This window comes from Mus caroli, unplaced genomic scaffold, assembly GCF_978045245.1.
Source record: "Mus caroli unplaced genomic scaffold, Mus_caroli_1 scaffold_13, whole genome shotgun sequence".
NCBI lineage: Eukaryota > Metazoa > Chordata > Mammalia > Rodentia > Muridae > Mus > Mus caroli.
The window spans coordinates 25,094,024-25,114,719 of NW_028227268.1; the positions used below are offsets into that span (position 1 = coordinate 25,094,024).

Here is a 20,696-nt window from a genome sequence, read left to right on the forward strand (position 1 = left end):
TAGACTCAGGTCTATGTTGTCCTCATATAGCTTTCTTCAAGTGAGAGCAGAAATAGATAAAAATCTATTTGTCACTGGAATATGAAAACACCAATGGGTAAGTTATTTTTACTTTGTAAAAAAAAAATTTGCTGCAATTTCTTCTTAGGATTATAGATTATCCCAAAATTTTAGTTGCCAAGAAATACCCATTTTTCTATTTTAATATTTAAAATATACTCTGAAATATATTAGCATTTGAAATTATGATCTTGAAGATTAAGTAACAATATGGAACTTTCTCACAAATTAGAAAAAGTTATGTACACTGTGACTGTAATTAAGCATATGAAGATACAGTTCCTACAGCAAAAGATAAAAGAGACTCAAAATAATTGGATTAGAATTGTTTAATTAGTTTAAATAATTTTTTATTATTTATTCTTGTCTTATGTGCTTTGGTGTTGTGTCTGCATGTGTGTCTGTGTAAGGGGGTTGGATGCCCTGAAACTGGACTAGATGCTGGAATTCGAACCCAATTCCTCTGAAGAGTAGCCAGTGCTCTTAACCACTGAACCATCCACCCCCCACCCCCATTTTTACAATACTTCTATGTAGTAAATTTTATAATTACATTTTACCTATGTTTGTTTGTTTGTTTTTTTAAGACATGACTTAGCTCAGTGGAAGGAAACTTGAGAGGTGTGGCTTTGAACCTCATCACCCCCAATATTTTTTTGCTTCTTTGTTTTATGTTGTTGTTGTTGCTCTTTTGGGACAGGGTCTTACTATGTAGCTATAGCTGCTCTGGAACTTAGTATGTAGTGCAAGTTGACCACCATACCCACTCAAAGATATCTTTTTAAAATGAAGTGGCTGGGGCTGGAGAGATGGTTCAGTGGTTAAGAGCATTGGCTGCTCTTAACTGGATCCTGAGTTGAATTCCCTGTGCCCATAATGGTGGCTTACAATCATCTGTAATAGGATCTGATTCCCTCTTCTGGTTTGTGTAATCACAGAACACTCATTAAATAAATAAATAAATAAATAAATAAATAAATAAATAAATAAATAAATAACTTTTAAAAATAAAAAAAGAAAGACAAAAAATGGAGTAGCTGATCACGGTCCGGCTCACCTGTAATCCCAGCCCTCAGGAGTCAGAGGCAGGCAGATAGATCTCTTGAGTTTAAGGCCAGCTTGACCTATAGAGTAAGTTCCAGAACAGCCAGGGCTACATAAAGAGAACCTGTCTCATGAAAACTAAGGAGAAAGGAAGTGGTTAATAGTATTTATTGTCTCCTTTCAGCTAAATCTGGGAACAGTTGGGTTTTATCGAACCCAGTACAGCTCTGCCATGCTCGAAAGTTTATTACCAGGCATCCGTGACCTTTCTCTGCCCCCAGTGGATCGACTTGGATTACAGAATGACCTCTTTTCTCTGGTGAGCGTTCTCACTCACACTTAGGTCATATGATGCATTTTGTTGGTTACAGGGTATAATGGTTAAATCTATATAAAGAATATTAGAAGGATATGGTCCTTCCTGTCTAAGGTTAGCTAATTTGGGATGACTGTGAATGACTAATTATTAATTAACTTGATAAAATTTTTACCTATATCAGTGTCTGAAGCAAATTTCATTTCACTAATCCAGTTTTGTTTTGTTTTGTTTTTGTGTTTTTCAACTTATCAGTGCTTACCACAAACTGTCCTTTTAGGGACAAAAGTCCATTCTTTTAAAAACAAATGGATATGAGTCAAGAAGAGATTTCCCTACTGATTTTTTTCTTTTGTAAGATTTATTTCTTTATTTTATGTATGTGAGCACACTGTTAATGTCTTCAGACTCACCAGAAGAAGGCATTGGATCCCATTACAGATGGTTGTGAGCCACCATGTGGTTGCTGGGAATTGAATTCAGGACCTCTGGAAGAGCAGCCTCTGAGCCATCTCTCCAGCCCCCTCCCTATTGATTTTTTAAACACTAATTCAGAGTGATTTTATGTTGTTCTTAAGTAGTACTTGTACTTCGCTGAGAAAGCAAGAATGTTCTAAATAACAGTCTGTTATTACTCAAATTATAGCATAACAGCCCAGAATTATATACATATTTGGCTTTGTTCCAGGAAGGATTTAAAGCAGCAAAATTCATATTGTTGTCTTTATGACTCCAGCAGGTTAGGTATTTTCAGGATGTCTTTGCCTGTGGTCAAATTATCATTCTTTCTAGTGTTGCTTTAAATTGGACCTGAAGTCTCCCTGCCCTGTGATTGCTGATTGGATTCCTTCTCTAAATAAATGCAGATTAGCATTGATGGACAAACGTCCCATCTGCTGATCTCACTTCCAAGAGAGACCTGTTCCAGGACAATAGGCTGTTTGTGCAGTTGGCTGCTAGAATAGAAGTTCTTTTCCAAGTCTTGTTAGTCAGTGCTGAAAGCACTCTGACTCCGCAGAGCCTTCCCGTCCCTGCCCCTTTAGAGTGAGGCAAGGAGAGGCTGGCGTTGACACAGTGGGCATAGTAAGCCTTGGCAGAACCTTTGTCAAGAACCAGCGCCCCAGCTGTTTTTTGCAACTTTTCTCGAGGTAGAAGATATTTTTAAAAAGAAAGAAAGAAATTTAAAACATCAAAGTGATGCCCCAGAAACTGAGTAGAAACAAGAAGTTAACTGATTTTTATTGGTCCCAAAATATGAGATTCAATGTAAGTTTTTTTAAGGTGTTCTTTTATAGATAGCAAGGAAATTAACAAAAGATGTTGTCATGATAGGCTTTTTATTCTAACAGTATTCTGAACTGACTTAGCCTCGTTTTCTTAAACCAAGAGAATTGCTAGCCGTAGATAATGCCACATGCATGTTTGTTTTCTTTTGTCTCGCTGAGTCTGAAGGCTGCGCTGATTTGTGTTTTTTCCTATCCCAGGCTCGAGCTGGCATCATTAGCACAGTAGAGGTTCTAAAAGTCATGGAGGCTTTTGTGAATGAGCCCAATTATACTGTATGGAGCGACCTGAGCTGTAACCTGGGGATTCTTTCAACTCTCTTGTCCCACACAGACTTCTATGAGGAAATCCAGGAGTTTGTCAAAGATGTCTTTTCACCTATAGGAGAGAGATTGGGCTGGGACCCCAAACCTGGAGAAGGTAATAGATGAATGTACTGTCCTGGGAAGAATCTAAAGTTAGTGCTTCCTATTCCTGTGTGGTTAACAGTTAGCAGCATCTCTGTATCCAGATTTTAGAGTATATTCAGTTGGCCAGAAATGTAGTGTTCTGAACCTGCTATTGAAATTGTTACACCAGCACAAAACAGTAGCTCATGTACCTTGGAACCTATACTGACTCTCCTGCCTCAGCATGAATCTTCACACTTGGCAGGGTTCAGCTTTCCAAAATAAGGATTTTAATTGCTGTCTGCCTTTCTATGATATTATCTATAATCATGTTCCTTTTGAAACAGTTGTGATTTAAATGGTGAAAGTGGTAATTTGGAGGGTTTAAATCCATTCACTTGTCACCATCTGCTTACTAAATGAGGTGTTATCTCCTGAATAATCTTAATCTAGGATTTATTTTATTTTATTTCTAAAGATTTATTTATTTTATGTATATGAGTACACTGTAGCTGCCTTTAGACACACCAGAAGAGGGCATCAGATCCCATTACAGATGGTTGTGAGCCATCATGTGGTTGCTGGGAATTGAACTCAGGACCTCTGGAAGAGCAGTCAGTGCTCTTAACCGCTTTAGCCATCTCATATCTCCAGCCCCCTTATTTTTTTTTCTTCTTACAGCAATGGGTTTACCCAGGAGCCTAGTCTATGCTAAACTCTGCCAGTGATCTACTCCCAGACCATTACATTGATCTGGGATTTTAAAAAATAAGAACAGTAATAGTATCCAGTTCTTGCCACTGCCTTTCCTTCATATTCACCTAATATTTATGTAACTAGTAAAAGGCAGGTGCTATTTTACAAACTGGCAGTTGTCCTGTATAGCTTACATTCTAATGGGAGACACAGCAAATTATATTAAGGTAGCATATAGTATCACAAGTAAAATTAGATAGTGTGAATAAGGAGTGCTAAGCCAGTGTTTGATAAATTAGTTGGAGAAAAACCAACCCTCCCTAATAACTGATCTTTGAGCATAAATGGAGAACTGAGAGAAAGAGAGATACAAGTGCAGAGCAAACTTGGTCCAGACCAGAGGGCCCAGCAAGTAACAAGAATCTAAAGCAAGAGCATGCCCAGAGTGTTCAACGAAAAACCGGAAGGCTGATGAGGTCAGGACTGGGGAAGAAATGAGAGACCCATGGCAAGTCAATGACTCCCTTACAGGGACGCAGCCTGAAGCAAAGTTCCTTGTTTTTCACATTTTGTGATGCAAGATGCTAGTTTTAAAAGTTTTGATCAGAGGAACATGATTTAATTCATGTGACTATGAAACTGAAGGGAAATCATTTGGAAGGCTATTTGAGTATTCCACTTAGTTGCTGTTAGCACATACAAGTGATGCCTTCTCTCTGTGGTTTTGGAGGACTGAGTGTGGTAAAAAGAGGACTCATCAGATTAAGACTACTTAGGTGGCCCGCAGTGGCGCTTACCTTTAATCCTAGCACTTGGAAGGCAGAGACAAGCGGATGTCTTAGTTGAGGACACCCTGGTGTGCAGAGCAAGTTCCAGGACAGTCAGGGCTGTTGCACACAAGAACCATGTCTAGAACACACAGACACACAGCCACTCATGTCCCCCTCCCCCCAAAATACTACTTGTAGAGGGACAGGCACAAAGAGTTCCAGGTCCCAGGTCAGCCAAGGAAAAACAAAATTGGCTATAGAAGCAAGTTTGGTTGCAAAAGAGAGTCAGGAGTTTAGTTTAGGGTCTTTCAGATTGGGTTCATTGGCTACATTTGAGAATGCCTGGAGATGAAGGCTAGGTAAATACAGTTTGGAGCTAATAGCATGTAGGTAGGATTTATAACTGTGAAACTGTAAGAAACCACCTAAGGACTAAGAATAGATAGAGAGATGTTTGAGGACTATATCTAAATTCAAGAGTTAGAGATTGGCAGAAGAAAAGCTAAGCATGCCTGTAATCAGGAAGCAGAAACATTCAAGGCCAGCCTGGTTTACCTATGGCTCTTTTATTTCAAGAAACAAAAGAGAGAAGAGGCATGGTGGTCCACACCATTAGCCCTAGGAGGTAGAAGTGGGAGGATCAGGAGCCATCCTCAGTGTCATAGAGAGTTAACCACCGCTCTGGGTTATGAGGCTCTGTGAGAAGAGGGTGAAGAATCACAAAAGAAACTGACTGGCCTCTGAGGAGCATCAGGAGAAAGTAGAGTGGCCCATAATTTCAAAGTATTGTATTTTAAGGTCGAGGGAAAGTGGTAAGCTGTGTTGGTTGCCACAAGCAGAAAGTAATAGAGAATTAACAATTTTGGTTAACAGATTCTGTGAAGTGGTATGCCTATAATAGATTCTCCATAGTGGGAGGAATTGGAGACAGTGTATATAGACAACTCTGTAAAAGGAATTTTGTTGGCCACAGGAATAGACTTGACGTGGGATTGGAGAAGAAATGTTCTTTAAGGAGAGAATGACACCAGAGTATATAGGGAAGTTGAAGGTTATCAAGGGGAGCAAAATGCAGTGGTACTAGAAACATGAGTGTGATGAGAAAGGTAGAAGGTTACTGATGTATGGCAACTGAGTCATTGAGAGGAGTCCAGACCCAGCAAGTCGTTAGCTTTAGAGAGAACATACATAGTGACAGCTCAGCAGAGAGGAAGGGACACACACAGCCTGCTTCCTGGATGCCGCACTTGTCTGTGGAAATAATAATGTGTAAAATCTTTGATTTGGAGTGAATACAGGGTGAATGCCTTTGTTCTGTAGCTGTACAGACAGGGGGATTAAAGAGCAAATAGTTCTTATGTTGCTTTGACCTACAACATAAATCAGTAGCAGATTCCCAGTAAGGGCTGGGGAGATAGCTCAGCTCTGTTTCTAAGAGTGCATACCTGAAGACCTGTGTTTAATCCCAGGAAGATAGCCTGGAGCAGTGACATGTGCTTGTGGACCCACCCCCGGCCCCGGCCCCGACACACACACACACACACACACACACACTGAGGAAAGGAGAAGTAGATCTGTAGGGTTCCATTCCAGAGAGATATAATGTCTTCAAGAGTGAAGTGACCAGGGTTCTGGCACACAGACTTATCTCAGCACTCGGGAGACAGAAGAGGTAGATCTCTGTGATGATGAGGCCAGCCTGCTCTTCAAAGAGAGTTCCTAGACAGACAAGACCAAGGAGTAAGACCCTATGTGAAAAATAAAACACCCAAGGTTGGCCTGCCCTCCACATGTATGGACACACAAATATGTACCCATATGTACACACTCTGTCACAGGAGCTAGAGAGCTGACTTAGCAGTTAAGAGTCCTTATAGCTCTTGCAGAGGACAAGGCTCAGTTCACAGCCATCTGTAATTCTAATTCCAGGGAATCTGACCTGCCTTGTAGTATAAGCTATATGCCCAAATAAAATTACTTTTCTATGCAAATACCTCTGCCATGCTCTACCACAAAGCTGTATCCCTGGTGCTTTCATGGAGGTTTTTATCACAGTGACAGTGACACTGAGTTGGAGGTATGGCTTTATCACAGTGACAGTGACACTGAGTTGGAGGTATGGCTTTGGTAATTGTGCTGTACTGGAGGATGAATCCATTCATCCTCCAGTACTTTAAAATCTAAGGCTTTAGTTTATTGAACAAAGAACATTTTTTAAAAAGCTTTGAAGAGCTGGAGAGATGGCTCAGCGGTTAAGAGCACTGACTGCTCTTAACCAGAGGTCCTGAGTTCAATTCCCAGCAACCACATAGTGGCTCAGAACCATCTGTAGTGGAATCTGATGCCTTCTTCTGGTGTGTCCAAAGACAGTGACAGTGTACTCACATACATAAAATAAATAAATAAATATTTTTTAAAGAAACCTTGAGTGAAACTTGTGTGTCTTCCCTTTTCACTGGTTTTTAACAGTATAACTACATTACGAGGCTCCGGTATCTGGTACCTATGAGTCCACACTAAGTCAGCAAATTTGTTTGCTTGTCTAGTATGTTTATTCCTTTCTTCTTACAATTTGATAAACTAAATCAAGTATTCTCATAAGTACTAGAGTGGTTGATTGTGTTTGTTCAAGACCATAGACTTGGTATCACAGTTACAACCTATGTAACTTGTACATTGTCAAAGCAGGCTTCTCATGTTGTCTGTATCTTCACTTCTCCACCAGGTCATCTAGATGCACTCCTGAGGGGCTTGGTGCTGGGCAAACTGGGAAAAGCAGGCCATAAGGCAACTTTGGAAGAAGCCCGTCGTCGGTTTAAGGAGCACGTGGAAGGGAAACAGATTCTTTCTGCTGATCTAAGGAGTCCTGTGAGTTATTGTAATAAATTCCCCTGACAGCTGGGTGTGGTAGCACACTCCTTTAATCCCAGTACTCAGGAGGCAGAGACAGAGGTCAGCAAGTGACCCTGTCTGGGGAAAAGGAAAAAAGGATAATAATAAATCCCATTGAATTGTAGGTATCAGTTTTAATTTGTGAGTTAAAATTGGCCTAAGAACTGACACTCACACCCTGTCTCACTGTGAACAAAGGCTGCTTGGGTAGTTTGCAGCCATCCTCTCCTTTGTTTCTCCAGTAGCACATCAGTGCTGCAAGGTGACTAACTTGGTGCATTTCTGAGAGAACTGCTGCAAGATCTTGTCTGCACATGACAGCACTGTGTGATTGTCCACCACCAGTGACTGATAACCATAGTCTGTCTGTCTGTCTTTGCATTGATACGTAATTTTTAAACTGGCCTTGTAGCCCAGTTTTGTTTTACCCATACTCTTACTGTGTATCCCACAAAGGCATTGAACTTACGATCCTTTTCCTTTCTGACTCACCCCCAACCTCCAGTTGTACAACAGTAGGCCTTTGCCAACATGCCCATCTTCTTTTTATCTTAGCATTAGACTATTTATAATGAAATACTTGTAACTCAAATGACTTCTTTTTTCCTGGTGTTCTTTTGTAGGTCTATCTCACTGTTTTAAAGCATGGGGATGGCGCTACCTTAGATATCATGCTGAAGGTGAGTATATTTGGGAAAGGTCTCCAGACGTCTGCATTTGAGCTTGGATGTGTACTTGGAGGTGGAGGAGAGCCTGGGCAAAGAGATAGATGTGCTGGATTTGGCTTGTAATCTCAGCTAGTGAGGAGAATAAAGCAGGAGGCCAGAGAGTTTAAGTTCTACCTGGACTACAGAAGGAGTTCAAGGACAGACTGGATAACTTTGTGAGATCCTACTAAGACTAAAATGTAAAGAGCTCTGGGAATTGAGCATAATGGGGAAGCTATTAGTCTAGTATGCCCGATGGAGGCACAGATCCCAGTACCACAGACCCTGGGGTTCAGGTTTATTTGTTGGTTTCCCTGCACAACTTGAGTACCTGAACCTTAACCCTGAAATGTAAGGCTGATCCCACGTCCTCATGCATGACTGACGCTGCAGAGTGGCATTGAATTTCCGACCCTTGTGCTTCAAGTGCTGAAATTGCAGGGTGCCACCTATGTCCAGGTTTTTTGTTTTGTTTTGTTTTGTTTTTTATTTATTTATTTATTATTATATGTAAGTACACTGTAGCTGTCTTCAGACACTCCAGAAGAGGACGCCAGATCTCGTTACGGATGGTTGTGAGCCACCATGTGGTTGCTGGGATTTGAACTCTGGACCTTCGGAAGAGCAGTCGGGTGCTCTTACCCACTGAGCCATCTCACCAGCCCAGTTTTTTGGTTTTTTTTGTTTGTTTGTTTGTTTTTTTGTTTTTTTGTTTTTGGTTTTTCGAGACAGGGTTTCTCTGTGTAGCCCTGGCTGTCCTGGAACTCACTTTGTAGACCAGGCTGGCCTCGAACTCAGAAATCCGCCTGCCTCTGCCTCCCGAGTGCTGGGATTAAAGGCGTGCGCCACCACGCCCGGCTGTTTTTTGGTTTTTTAAGACAGGGTTTCTCTGTATAACCCTGGCTGTCCTGGAACTCACTCTGTAGACCAGGCTGGCCTCGAACTCAAAGATCCACCTGCCTCTGTCTCCCAAGTGCTGGGATTAAAGGCGTGCGCCACTACTGCCTGGCCAATCAACTTTTAAAAACTGGACGGCACTTTGCTTTGTTATATGCAAGGATCTGGGTTCCATTCCAGCATGGAGAAGAAGAGCCAGAGAAAGAGGGAGGGTGAGAAAATGAGATGTGAGTGGTACTTGGGACAAGTCCCATCCTGTCCCTGTGCATTCATTTCCAGTCTGTTAAGAAAAATCATGGTGGGCTGGTGAGATGGCTCAGTGGGTAAGAGCACCCGACTGCTCTTCCAAAGGTCCGGAGTTCAAATCCCAGCAACCACATGGTGGCTCACAACCATCTGTAACGAGATCTGGCGTCCTCTTCTGGAGTGTCTGAAGACAGCTACAGTGTACTTACATGTAATAAATAAATAAATCTTTAAAAAAAAAAATCATGGTGTCTATATTAGAGGTGGGAGGGTCAAAATAAGCTTACATCTGTCATCAGGTAATTATGTAAAAATTTGCCTAAATACCCAAGTCACCCATCAGAACTGTGTATTCATTAAAAGATTTACATGTAAGCTAGGCATGTTAGCACACAGCAGTGAGTGGAACACTTGGAAAGTAAAGCGTTCAGGAGTTCAAGGTCATCTTGAGCTACACAGAGAATTCAAGGCCAGCTGAATTATATGAGAACCCTGCCTCAACAACAAACAGGTTCTCACTAATTCTGGAGGGATCACTTAATGGTTAAGGGTACTTGCTGCTCTTACAGAAACCTAGGTTCATCCCCAGCACCCATGTGTGACTCTCCATAACTCCAGTTCTATGGGGTCTGGCACCGTCTACTGGCATTTGAGGGTACCAGATGCACATACAATGCACTTATAGGCCAACCCTCATGTACATAAAATAAAAATAAATATGTCTGGGATGAAGCGATGGCTCAATAGTCAAGAGCACTGACTGCTCTTCCAGAGGTCCTGAGTTCAATTCCCAGCACCCACATGGTGGCTCACAATCAAACCATCTGTAATGGGGTCTGGCACACTCTTCTAGTGTGTCTGAAGACAGCTTCAGTGTACTCATATACATAAAATAAATAACTCTTTTTAAAAAGTGTTGGGGGAGTTCTAGACTATCCAGGTTTGCATAATGAGACCTTGTCTCAAAACAAATACATAGTCTGGGTTTTGTATTTTCTTTCTTTTCTTTAAATGTGTATGAATGTTTTGCCTGCATATATGTCTTTGTACCACACGTGTGCTTGGTATCCTGCATAGCTCAGAAGAGGACTTCTGGTCCCTCCTGAAGCTAGAGTTAATAGGCAGTTATGAGCCACCATGTGTGTGCTGAGAACCAAACCCAGGCCCTCTGCAAGAGCAGCCAGTGCTCTTAACTTCAGAGCTACCTCTCCAACTCCAAATAATCCTGTGTGACTTTCAGGGTTGAAGAGATGGTTTTGTAGGTAAAAAGCTTGCTGCACAGCAAGAAAACCTCAGTTTGGAGTCCGGAGTCCGTGTGTAAGGGCCAGGTGCAGTGGTGCACATCTCTTTAACCCAGCACAATGGGCAGAGGTAGTCAGCTTACGGGCCGACTATTCGAGTTGAGATGGCAAGTTCCAGATTCACTGAGAGATCCTGACTCTACAAACAAGGTGGACAGCAGTACAGGAAGACTCTTGGCAGTAACCTCTGCCCTCCACAGGTGCACTGGTGGGGAGCAGAGCCAACACAGGCACATGGACACACAGACACACATTTTAGGCAACATTCTACAATATATCTTTTTGATTTGTCTTTTTTTTTTTTTTTTTTTCGAGGCAGGGTTTCTCTGTGTAGCCTTGGCTGTCCTGGAACTCACTTTGTAGACCAGGCTGGCCTCGAACTCAGAAATCCGCCTGCCTCTGCCTCCCGAGTGCTGGGATTAAAGGCGTGCGCCACCACGCCCGGCTCTTGATTTGTCTTTTTTATTTTGGGGGGACAGGGTCTCATGTAAACAAGGTTGGCTTCAAGTTGTGTTGCCAAAGATGTCCTAAAATTTCTGATCCTTCTGCCTCCACTTCCCCATTATTAATGCATTTTTTTCTCATTTGAGTAATTAACAGCATCCAGCTACTAGATGTCTAATTATTTTCAGCTTCACAGGCTAAATTAATGATAGTTAAGTGATAGTTCTTTATCTAATACAAAGCATTAGTCAGGTGTCGGTGATGTAAAGACTGAGCATGGCAGTTAGACTCGTTAGACCTTTATGTTAGCCTGGAGAGCTGAGACGCTGTCTGACTGATGCACACCTACATCTCGTGCCTTACCGCTGTGGCGGATGCAGGCTTTAGTGCCCAGCCACAGTAGCAAAGTACTAAGTGGTGTAGTGCAGTGCCCCACCGGTCAGTCCTACCCAGGGAGAAGGCAGAGCAGAGGTTCCACCTCAGTGGAAGAGAAGCCGGTGTGAACATGCCTGGGATCCAGGGAAGAGCTAACTGTTCCTCTTTATTTTTTCCCTGTAGCTTCACAAACAAGCTGATATGCAAGAAGAGAAAAACAGAATTGAAAGAGTTCTTGGGGCTACTCTTTCACCTGAACTGATTCAAAAAGTCCTCACTTTTGCACTTTCAGTAAGTAATATGTTGGATTGCAGGAGAACTGCTGCTGAGCCATGAGGTGGGGGCACGCGCCTTTAACCCCAGCACTCACGGGGCAGGAATAGGAGGATCTCTGAGCTTGAGGCCATCCTGGTCTACAGAATGACAGCTACATAGAGATACTCTGTCTGGAAAGAGAACTGGTGTTCCATGATGTGTGTCAAGTATCTGGCTCAGCACACTCCTGATATTTTGGGGAAGCTGGTCGGAGCTTTTGTTTGGTTTTCATTTTATTATTGCTTTATTTTGTATGGCAGGGATGGGGTGGGGATGAGAGGAGGTGAGCAGGTCTTCCTTCCATCTGTGGTTTCCAGATATTGAGTCAGGTTGTGAGGCTTGGCTACTGTGCTGATCTGCCCTCTCCCTAGTAGTGAGAATTAGAACAGGTTGAAGAGAAAGTGGAGGCCTTTGGAATCCCTTTCCCTCCCTGGGGTGAGTGCTTCCTCTGCTGTTGCTTAAGTTTTCCAACAGTCTGTTGTATTCTCTGGTTCCTGGAGGTACTCTAGAGAGCTGGGCTGCTAGTTCTTTTTTTTTCCCCGCCTTAGGAAGAGGTCCGTCCACAGGACACTGTGTCGGTGATTGGTGGAGTGGCTGGAGGCAGCAAGCATGGGAGGAAAGCTGCTTGGAAATTCATCAAGGACAACTGGGAGGAGCTTCACAACCGGTACCAGGGCGGGTTCCTAATATCCAGATTAATAAAGGTATGTAGGAGTCGTGAGCAGCTTGCTAACCTTGAATGCTATTGAATGATAATCCATGATCCATTAGACCATTGGCTCTCAACCTTCCCTAATGCCAACACTCTAATACTGTTCCTCATGTTACAATGACCCCCAGCTACCAGATTATTTAATTGCTCCTTTATAACTATAACTTTGCTACTGTTAGGAATTATAATGTAAACACCTGCTGTGCAGGACACCTGCTGTGTGATCCACGGGATGGGAACGTCTGTGTTAGACCCGAGAGTTCGGCTCTTTATTCTTCCCACATTTCTTCAGCCAGCCGTGGTGGACTGTGCTTGTAACCTCGGCACTGCAGAAGCTGAGACAGGAGGATTGCTTGGAGTGTGAAAGTAGCCATGGCTACATAGCAAGACCCAAACTCCCACTCCTACCTTCAAATAAAGGGTTCCTCAAGGGCTGTGCTTGCAGCTCACTCATAGGCTTGTGCCACACTGGCTGTGAATTCAAGCCCCAGCAAAAAACCGCAAAACAAAAATCTCTCAAATAGTTACTGAGGTTTGTTTTATAAGCATGTACATCCCCATCTTATCTTCTGTGTAACAAACCAGAGTCGGGAGAACAGAATTGATTGTCTTTGGGGTAAGTGGAAGTTTCTGTCTAGTCTGTTTGTTTCTCTAAACTATTTAAAACCTCTGCTTTGTTTTCAGCTCTCAGTTGAGGGGTTTGCAGTTGATAAAATGGCTGGAGAAGTTAAGGTAAGTACGGTACTATTAACTTCTCAGTTTTCAGTCCAGAGCATAAATGAACCTCCCTTTCTTTCTTTTTTCTTTTCCCTCCCTCCCTCATTTCCTCCCTCTCTCTCTTCTTCCTTCTCCTCCTCCTCTTCCTCCTCCCCTCCTCCTCCTCTTCTCTCTTTCTCTGTCTTTCTTTCTTACTTTATTTTGTATATATGTGTGTGTTGCCTGTATGTATATGTGTATGTACTCCATGCTTGCTTGATACCCATGGATATCAGAAGAGGGCGGGCATAGGGTCCCCTGGATCTAGACTTCTGGGAAGTTGTGAGCCACCATGTGGATGCTAAGGACTTAGGTCCTCTGGAGCAATAGGTGTCTTTCACCTGAGCTGTCTCTCAAGCCCCAGGAACCTTGTTCTAATGCTCTAAAGAGTGTTGGGGTGGTGCGCTTTTGTGGGTTCTTGTGTCTTAGACAGATTTGACTTTGCCTTCAATATCTGAAGAGTCTACAGTAGAGAGATAATTAGTTTTGTGTAGATCCTGACCTGGTAAATGTCAGCATTTGGGGGACAGATTTATTCTGAGTGGGAAAAGCAAAACTACATTATACTATAAACTTCATCATCATGTGTGCTGTCGGTACATTATCTGCTTGGAGGCAATACTGAGAGCTGTGATCTGGTTCACTGTGGGGACCATTGTTAGGGATAAGTTTTATTTATAGCCAGGCAGAGTGGCTCAGACCTAAACACAGAGACAAATGGATCTGAGTCTGAGGCTACCCTGGTCTACAGAGCAAGTTCGAGGATAGCCAGGACTACACCTGTTTGAAAACAAAAACAAACAAAACAAAGGGGAAGAAAACAGGAATACATTTTACTATTTTTTAGGTCTTGAGAAAACAGTGAAATACTTGATTTCAGATGTCATTTAATCTACATTGTATATTGTGTTATGTGAACAATTTCGTTGTAAAGGCAGTGGGACTTCGAAGAAAAGACTCCTAAACAGGTTTAGGAAGCAGGGCAGTGGCAAGGTGAAGCTGGTAAAGCAGACTTAAGAGTGCATGAACACTGTCTCGTGCTGGTCAGGTTAAGGCAGGAGGACTGCTGTGCCTCAAGGCCAGTCACGCTGCAGTATGGAAGATAGTTTGAGAAGGTTGAGACACTTATTCCCTGAGCAAGAAAGATATAGTGTAGTTCTTCTTCTCTGAGAAGGAGAATGGAGTCGTGGTGGGACTCCCAGTAAGCATTGGAGCGTATGGGGTGAGTTAGAGCCCTACTCTTGTAGCCAGGCTGCCTAAAACTCACTGTGAACCCCAAGTTGGCCCTGAGTTCATAGTGATCCTCCTACTTCAGCCTCAGAAGTTCAGGGTTACATAATGATTTATGAGCCACCACACCTGGCTTTCGTTAATCGTTAATTCAACAGTATTTCTGTGTGTTCTGACCACCTAAGGCAGCATTTCTCAACCTGTGGAAGGAGACTGCTGTCAAATGACCCTTTCACAGGGGCCTGAAAGAAGACCATCAGGAAATATGGATATTTACATTACAATTCGTAACAGTAACAAAATTACAAAGTAGCAATGAAAATAATTTATGGTTGCAGGTCACAACAAGACAGGAACTGTATTAAAGAGTTACAGTGTTAGGAAGGCTGAGAGCCTAAGAGAAGAAAAAGAGCCAAGGATACCCTCCTTGTGGGGCCTGCCTTTGAGCCCAGCACTTGGGAGCTGGGGCAGGCAGGTCTCTAAGGCTAGCCTGGTTTATATAGTAAATTTAGCAACAAGAATGTGTAGAGAGACTGTCAATGGGTGTTGGCCATGATAATGCTGGTGCTGTCTGTTTGCTGTGTCACTCTAGTCCTGAGAAGCCTACAGAGCCGTTGTCTTCTCTGTAAATCAGGCTGTTGGTATCTGAAGTTTACGCCAGGACAGCCTTTGGCCATGTGCTGGTTTGTGGTTTCAGATGCTTTGTTTGCCGTGAGAGCAGATGAACTAGCTAGAAAATAGCTTGGTGTTTTTTATGTATATGAGTGCACTGTAGCTGTCTTTAGACACACCAGAAGAGGGCATCGGATCCCATTACAAATGGCTGTGAGCCACCATGTGGTTGCTGGAAGGGCAGAGCAGTCAGTGTTCTTAACCACTGAGCCATCTCTCCAGCCCCCAGCTTAGTAATTTTTAGTAATAATCTCAAGAGGCATGTTATTCTATGAAAAACGTAAAACTCTGAAGTAGAATTGGATTAGTAGCAGCATTTTAAACTTGGTAGCTTATTGTGAGGCAGTTTTGAATCCTGAAGTGCCCTGCCTTGCTAAGTGCTCCTTTGTTTTTTCATCCAGTAAACATTTCTAGGAGATGAGAGATGGAAGCTTAGAGCAGTTAACTTACTCAGTAGTAAGCCATCACCGGGACCAATCCTAGCCTCAGGTTCCATATACATCACATCTTAACATTGGGACAGCACACTGTCATCTATGAAATTCACGCTGAGAGCCATGAACTGAGAGCAATTCCCTTTCAGTGGCCTCACCTTCCAAATTCCATTAACAAACTGTATACAAGAGAGCTCAGTAAGGAATCTGACCCATAGGGAAGTGTTCTAGGTATTCTAAAAGACTGTTTTGTGGGATTTTTGGTTTGTTTATTTATTTTTGTTTTGTTTTGTTTTTTGAGTAGGAGAGAGAAAATATCCTGAAACATTTGCAAGAGTGCAGAACAGAGGAGGAAAAAAAAAGTAGACTGGATGTGTCCAGAGCTGTCTGCAAGAGAGCAAACAGTAGAGCAGGGGTGGGTGGGGTGGGAGGATAGTGGAGATAACATGAGTTGCTGGGGTGAGGAGGAAACTGTCCTACAGAGAACAAAGGGTATCTGGGAAGTGAGAAGGGCTAGGGTACTAGCATAGAGGCTGTGAAACATGTAACAAGCACTTGTGAGTGGGAACTAAGGAATCCTGGAGACCAGCATGAGCTTTCATATGCAGTGTTAGCTACAATTCTGTTGCCCTGAGGAGACACCATGACCAAGGCAACTTATAAAAGAAAGCATTTAGCTGAGGTTTTGCTTACTGTGTCCCAGGTTTGGGCTATTGTTATAGCAGGGAACATGAGACAGTGGCTAAGAGAGAGAACAACCATGGGCCTGGCTTGGGCTTTTGAAACCTCAAAACTCTCCCCCAGTGACACCTTCCTCCTAAAAAGTCACCCCTCTTAATCCTTCCAGTCCCACCGAAGACTTGTATTCTCTGATGACTGAGGGAATAGTCATCAAACCCATTCACACCACAGGAGCCCTGTGCCTCTGCCAGAAGCAAAGAAAGGCTCCTTTGGAGGACAGAAAACCCAGTTCACAGCTTCCCAAGGAAAGCTGGCTTCTATCACCAGGAATCCTTCTACAGGCCAACTTGAGCTCATTTCTAGACATGTGGAGGGCCTGAGACCTAATACATTTAATTGTTAGAAATAAGTTTCCAGAATATGAAGTTTAAGGGTAAGGGGACATTTCCAAATGCTAGCAGCAGAATGTTAAAATGAGAGTCAGGGCTTTTGTCAAGTCTAGGTTAGGACCAGAGAGATGGCTGAGCAAGGAAAAGTGCTTTTTGCCAAACCTGATGACCTGAATTGGATCTCCAGGATCCATTTGGTGCAAGGAAAGAACCCAAGACTTGTCCATCTGTCCTCCATATCTCCTTGGGACACTCTAAAGCCCACAGATGTGTTCGAGGCACTACAAATGCTCTGGGTTTAAGAGCACTTGCATTCTTACAAAGAACCCGAGTTCAGTCTCCTGAACCCATGTCAGCTGGGTCACAGCCACCAACCTCCAACGCCAGGGCATCTGAAATGCTCCTGGGCTCACGGGCACACACTGATACTTAAATAAAAATAAGTCTTTAGCCAGGCGGTGGTGGTGCACACCTTTAATCCCAGCACTTGGGAGGCAGAGGCAGGCGGATTTCTGAGTTCGAGTGAGTTCCAAGACAGCCAGAGCTACACAGAGAAACCCTGTCTTGGAGGAAAAAAAAAAAAAAAAGTCTTCAAAGCCAGGAATTGGTGGTGCACACATTTAATCCCAGCACTCAGGAGACAGAGTTAGATGAATTTCTGAGTTCAAAGCCAGCCTGGTCTACAGAGTGAGTTCCAGGACAGCCTGTCTTCTCTTTACACAGAGAAAACCCTGTCTCGGGTGGTGGTGGGGTGAGTTAAATAGAATCTTCAAAATTCCCAACACCCACGTGGCAACTCATAACTGTCTATAATTATCTCATGGGATCCAAATCATGTGCAGACATACATGCAAACAAAATACCCATATACAGACAAATCTTTAAAAAAAGAAACAAAAAACAAAACCAAACTAGGTTAGATTTTGAATGAAGTGAGGGAAAAGACAGTCAAATAGACTTGAGGAGAGTAGAGGGGCCTGAACATGCCATGCTCTGGAGGGTCCTGCCTTGCTCTTTTCTTTTTCTAAGGAAAGCCTTGGGTGCCACAGGTGGAGCTGAAAACTGGAAATGCAGCTGGTCTTAAAGCCCAGACTTTGGAGGCTATTTGAGAAACAGAATATAAAAATCTAAGTTTTTAAATATATTTGTTATATTTGTAGTAATGTTTTTGGTCTGCCTATTTAAGATATTTTATGGAGAATAAAAAGAACTGCACAGTCAAGTTATTAAGTAAACAGGATGGCTTCAGTAGGGTTATGTCATAAACTGGACTCTGTTCATATCTGCAAGCACGGCTGTATGTAGCTTTTGCCAGGACCATGAGTTGGACACACTGGTAGATAATTAGCATTTTAAAAAGCAGGTTCAGCCTCTATCAGTTTTTGATTAGGTTTTCGCTTGCTAAGGAAGGATTCTTACATGTCTGCTGGAGGAGTTGCTCATTTAGCCTATGTTGGCAATGGTCAATTCTCATGATGGAGGCTGATGAGTCAGTTAGTCCACGTGATGCTTTTACTCAGTCCCACTGTTAACTTGTTACTGTTGCTAACGTGATTCTGCATTCCGGATTGTTTTCACATCACACCAGGCTTTCTTCGAGAGTCACCCAGCTCCTTCAGCTGAGCGCACCATCCAGCAGTGTTGTGAAAATATCCTGCTGAATGCTGCTTGGCTCAAGCGAGATGCTGACAGCATTCACCAGTACCTCCTTCAGCGGAAAACCTCCCCACCCTCGGTGTGAAGCCTCCTCCGCACCTCGCACCTCAGCCTCACTGCCTCTCTGCAGGGATGAGGTGGAGCTACCAAACAGCTGACTCACATGCCAAGAATCTGGAGTCTTACACCAGTGGGGGTTGGACAATGAATGTAGTTAACTGGTTCCTGCTCACACTCCAGAATTAAATTCTATTGAAAAAGGAAAATCAGCTCAGCAATTCAGCAAAAAAGTAAAAATTAAAATAAAATAAAATAAAAAATAAAATAAAAATGTAAATATGATAGTAATAAACTAGAGCATAACGAAACTGTGAAACTTCCTGAAGCCTGTCATGGTCAAAGTGTTGAACACTCTCCTGTTAGTGACGGATATTGTTTTATAGCCTACCAGAAGGAAAGAGGCTTTGGGGGAAGAGGGAAGAGGGGTTTTGTGAAGTGGGTGTCTGCAGCCTGACAAGCCGGGTATGTCCATCGCTGGGGATGCTGATCAAAAGGCTGATCGCTGGCTCACATAGTGGAGCCTGTGCAGAATTATAAGTGGGTTTTCTTTTTCCTTTTTGGCATGGGAACCGACCAGGAAGGTATCTTTTCCTGTATAACTCAATCTGAACCAAGGATTGTAGTTCCCTCCCTGCCTCCCTTCTGTGTGATCCCCAACTCCCCAAAAAGTAATGAAAAGCTTTAAAAAACAAAAAACAAAAAAAACAAAAACACCCTCCCTCCCTTCCCGGGTTCTTCTCCCTTTAGTTCTGCCCAGCCCTGACCTGTCCTTAGATAACAGAAACATCTTTGATGGCCACATTAAATAAGAGGAGCTGATATGCTTTTATTTCCTATGATAACCTTCAAGGAACCCTGAAATGCATAAGAGGTGAAAGAGTAGAAATAAAGATTATCAGCTAGGCCTTTCTGCTCAAAACTGTCCCGTTACCTAACAGGCCAAATGCTGCACCTCTTCTGAACAGTATCAGTGAGCCTGGCTCACCACTTGTGCATATGAGGGGCCAGTGGGGACTGCTGTGGGGCCCAGATGTCTGCTGCACCGCTGTGTCGCCAGTGTGCCCACTAATGAGCCTCGCCACCTAACCCAGTGTGTTTTTACTACGTCTCAGCCCCTTCCCCCACCCCTTTTTCTTCTCTCTTCCTTTTATTTTTTTCTGAATCCTTTTATTTTGTGTTAACAGAAATTCATATTTGGTGTGGCTTAATGTATTTTGGAAGGTCATCAGATTGTGAGACTGCTTCCTTGAAACATTTTTGTGCTATTGTTTTAAAAAATAATAATTAAAAAACAGTTGGCGTTAATAAAAATGTCAATGTGAACTTGTTGGCCTGGTTCTTTCAGCCTTCTTGAAAGGAAACTAAAGTTTCTCTGTGCCTCAGAATTACAGGAATTCGGCCGGGCGGTGGTGGTGTACACCTTGAATCCCAGCACTTGAATTTTCTGAGTTCGAGGCCAGCCTGGTCTACAGAGTGAGTTCCCGGACAGCCAGGACTATGCAGAGAAACCCTGTCTCCCTGTCTCGAAGAAAGAAAAAAAAAAAATTACCAGAATTCAGGCAGCCATAGGAGTTTTGAAAATTTGTATTACATTTTATATGTAATACCACATATGTATGTGGAGGTCTGACCACAGCTGTGGGCACTGATTTGCCCCCTCCTGCTGTGAGGAGGGGAGATTTGAACTCAGATCATCTAGCTTTATTGCAAAAACCCTTACCCCTAGCCATCTTGCCAACTCCTCTTTGTGTTTCTGAAACAACCTCATTCTGAGCCTGGCTAGACTAGAACTTGCTATGGTAGCCCATGCTGGGCTCAAACTCAAAATGACCCTCCTGCCTCCGTCTCCACAGTGTTGGGATTATAGGCATGAGCCAACAGGTACAGCTTTACCACGGGATTTTTTTTTTTTTAAAGGTGTTGGTGGTGGTGGTGGTGGCAGAGGCACACACCTTTAATTCCAGCAGTTGAGAAGCAGAGACAGAGACAGGCAGTGGTAGTGCATGCCTTTAATCCCAGCACTTGGGAGAGAGAGGCAGGCAGATTTCTAAATTTGAGGGCAGCCTGTTCTACAGAGTTCCAGAACAGTCCAGACCAACCCCCCACCCAATAAAACAAAGAAAGAAGCAGAGACAGGCAAATCTGAGTTCGAGGCCAGCCTGATCAACAGCTAGTTCCAGGACAGTCAGGGCTATACAGAGAAACCCTGTCTCAAGAAGCCAAAAAAGGAAAGTAAAAGAAAATTCAAAGTAGGTCTGGTTTGTGCCTATAATGTAAACATACTGAAGGTCGAGGCAGAGGATTAAGAGTTTCAGGATTGCATGGGCTACACAGTGAGTGCCTGTCTCAGAAGTATTTACAGGGCTGGGA

The 20,696-nt window shown here is 43.1% G+C and overlaps 1 protein-coding gene across 2 annotated transcripts in view; it reads left to right on the forward strand.

The window, feature by feature from the left end:
• Window positions 1-19,649, forward strand: part of Npepps (aminopeptidase puromycin sensitive) — a 79,380-nt gene extending 59,731 nt beyond the window's left edge. For both annotated transcript variants that reach the window (XM_021176671.3, XM_029483394.2), the window contains exons 16-23: window positions 1,289-1,423; window positions 2,905-3,124; window positions 7,285-7,427; window positions 8,075-8,131; window positions 11,605-11,712; window positions 12,285-12,440; window positions 13,133-13,180; window positions 18,199-19,649. In XM_021176671.3, the coding sequence (XP_021032330.1) occupies window positions 1,289-1,423; window positions 2,905-3,124; window positions 7,285-7,427; window positions 8,075-8,131; window positions 11,605-11,712; window positions 12,285-12,440; window positions 13,133-13,180; window positions 18,199-18,351 (1,020 nt within the window). In that variant the 3' untranslated portion in view covers window positions 18,352-19,649. The remainder of the gene's footprint in view (window positions 1-1,288; window positions 1,424-2,904; window positions 3,125-7,284; window positions 7,428-8,074; window positions 8,132-11,604; window positions 11,713-12,284; window positions 12,441-13,132; window positions 13,181-18,198) is intronic.
• Window positions 19,650-20,696: the final 1,047 nt, after the last annotated feature.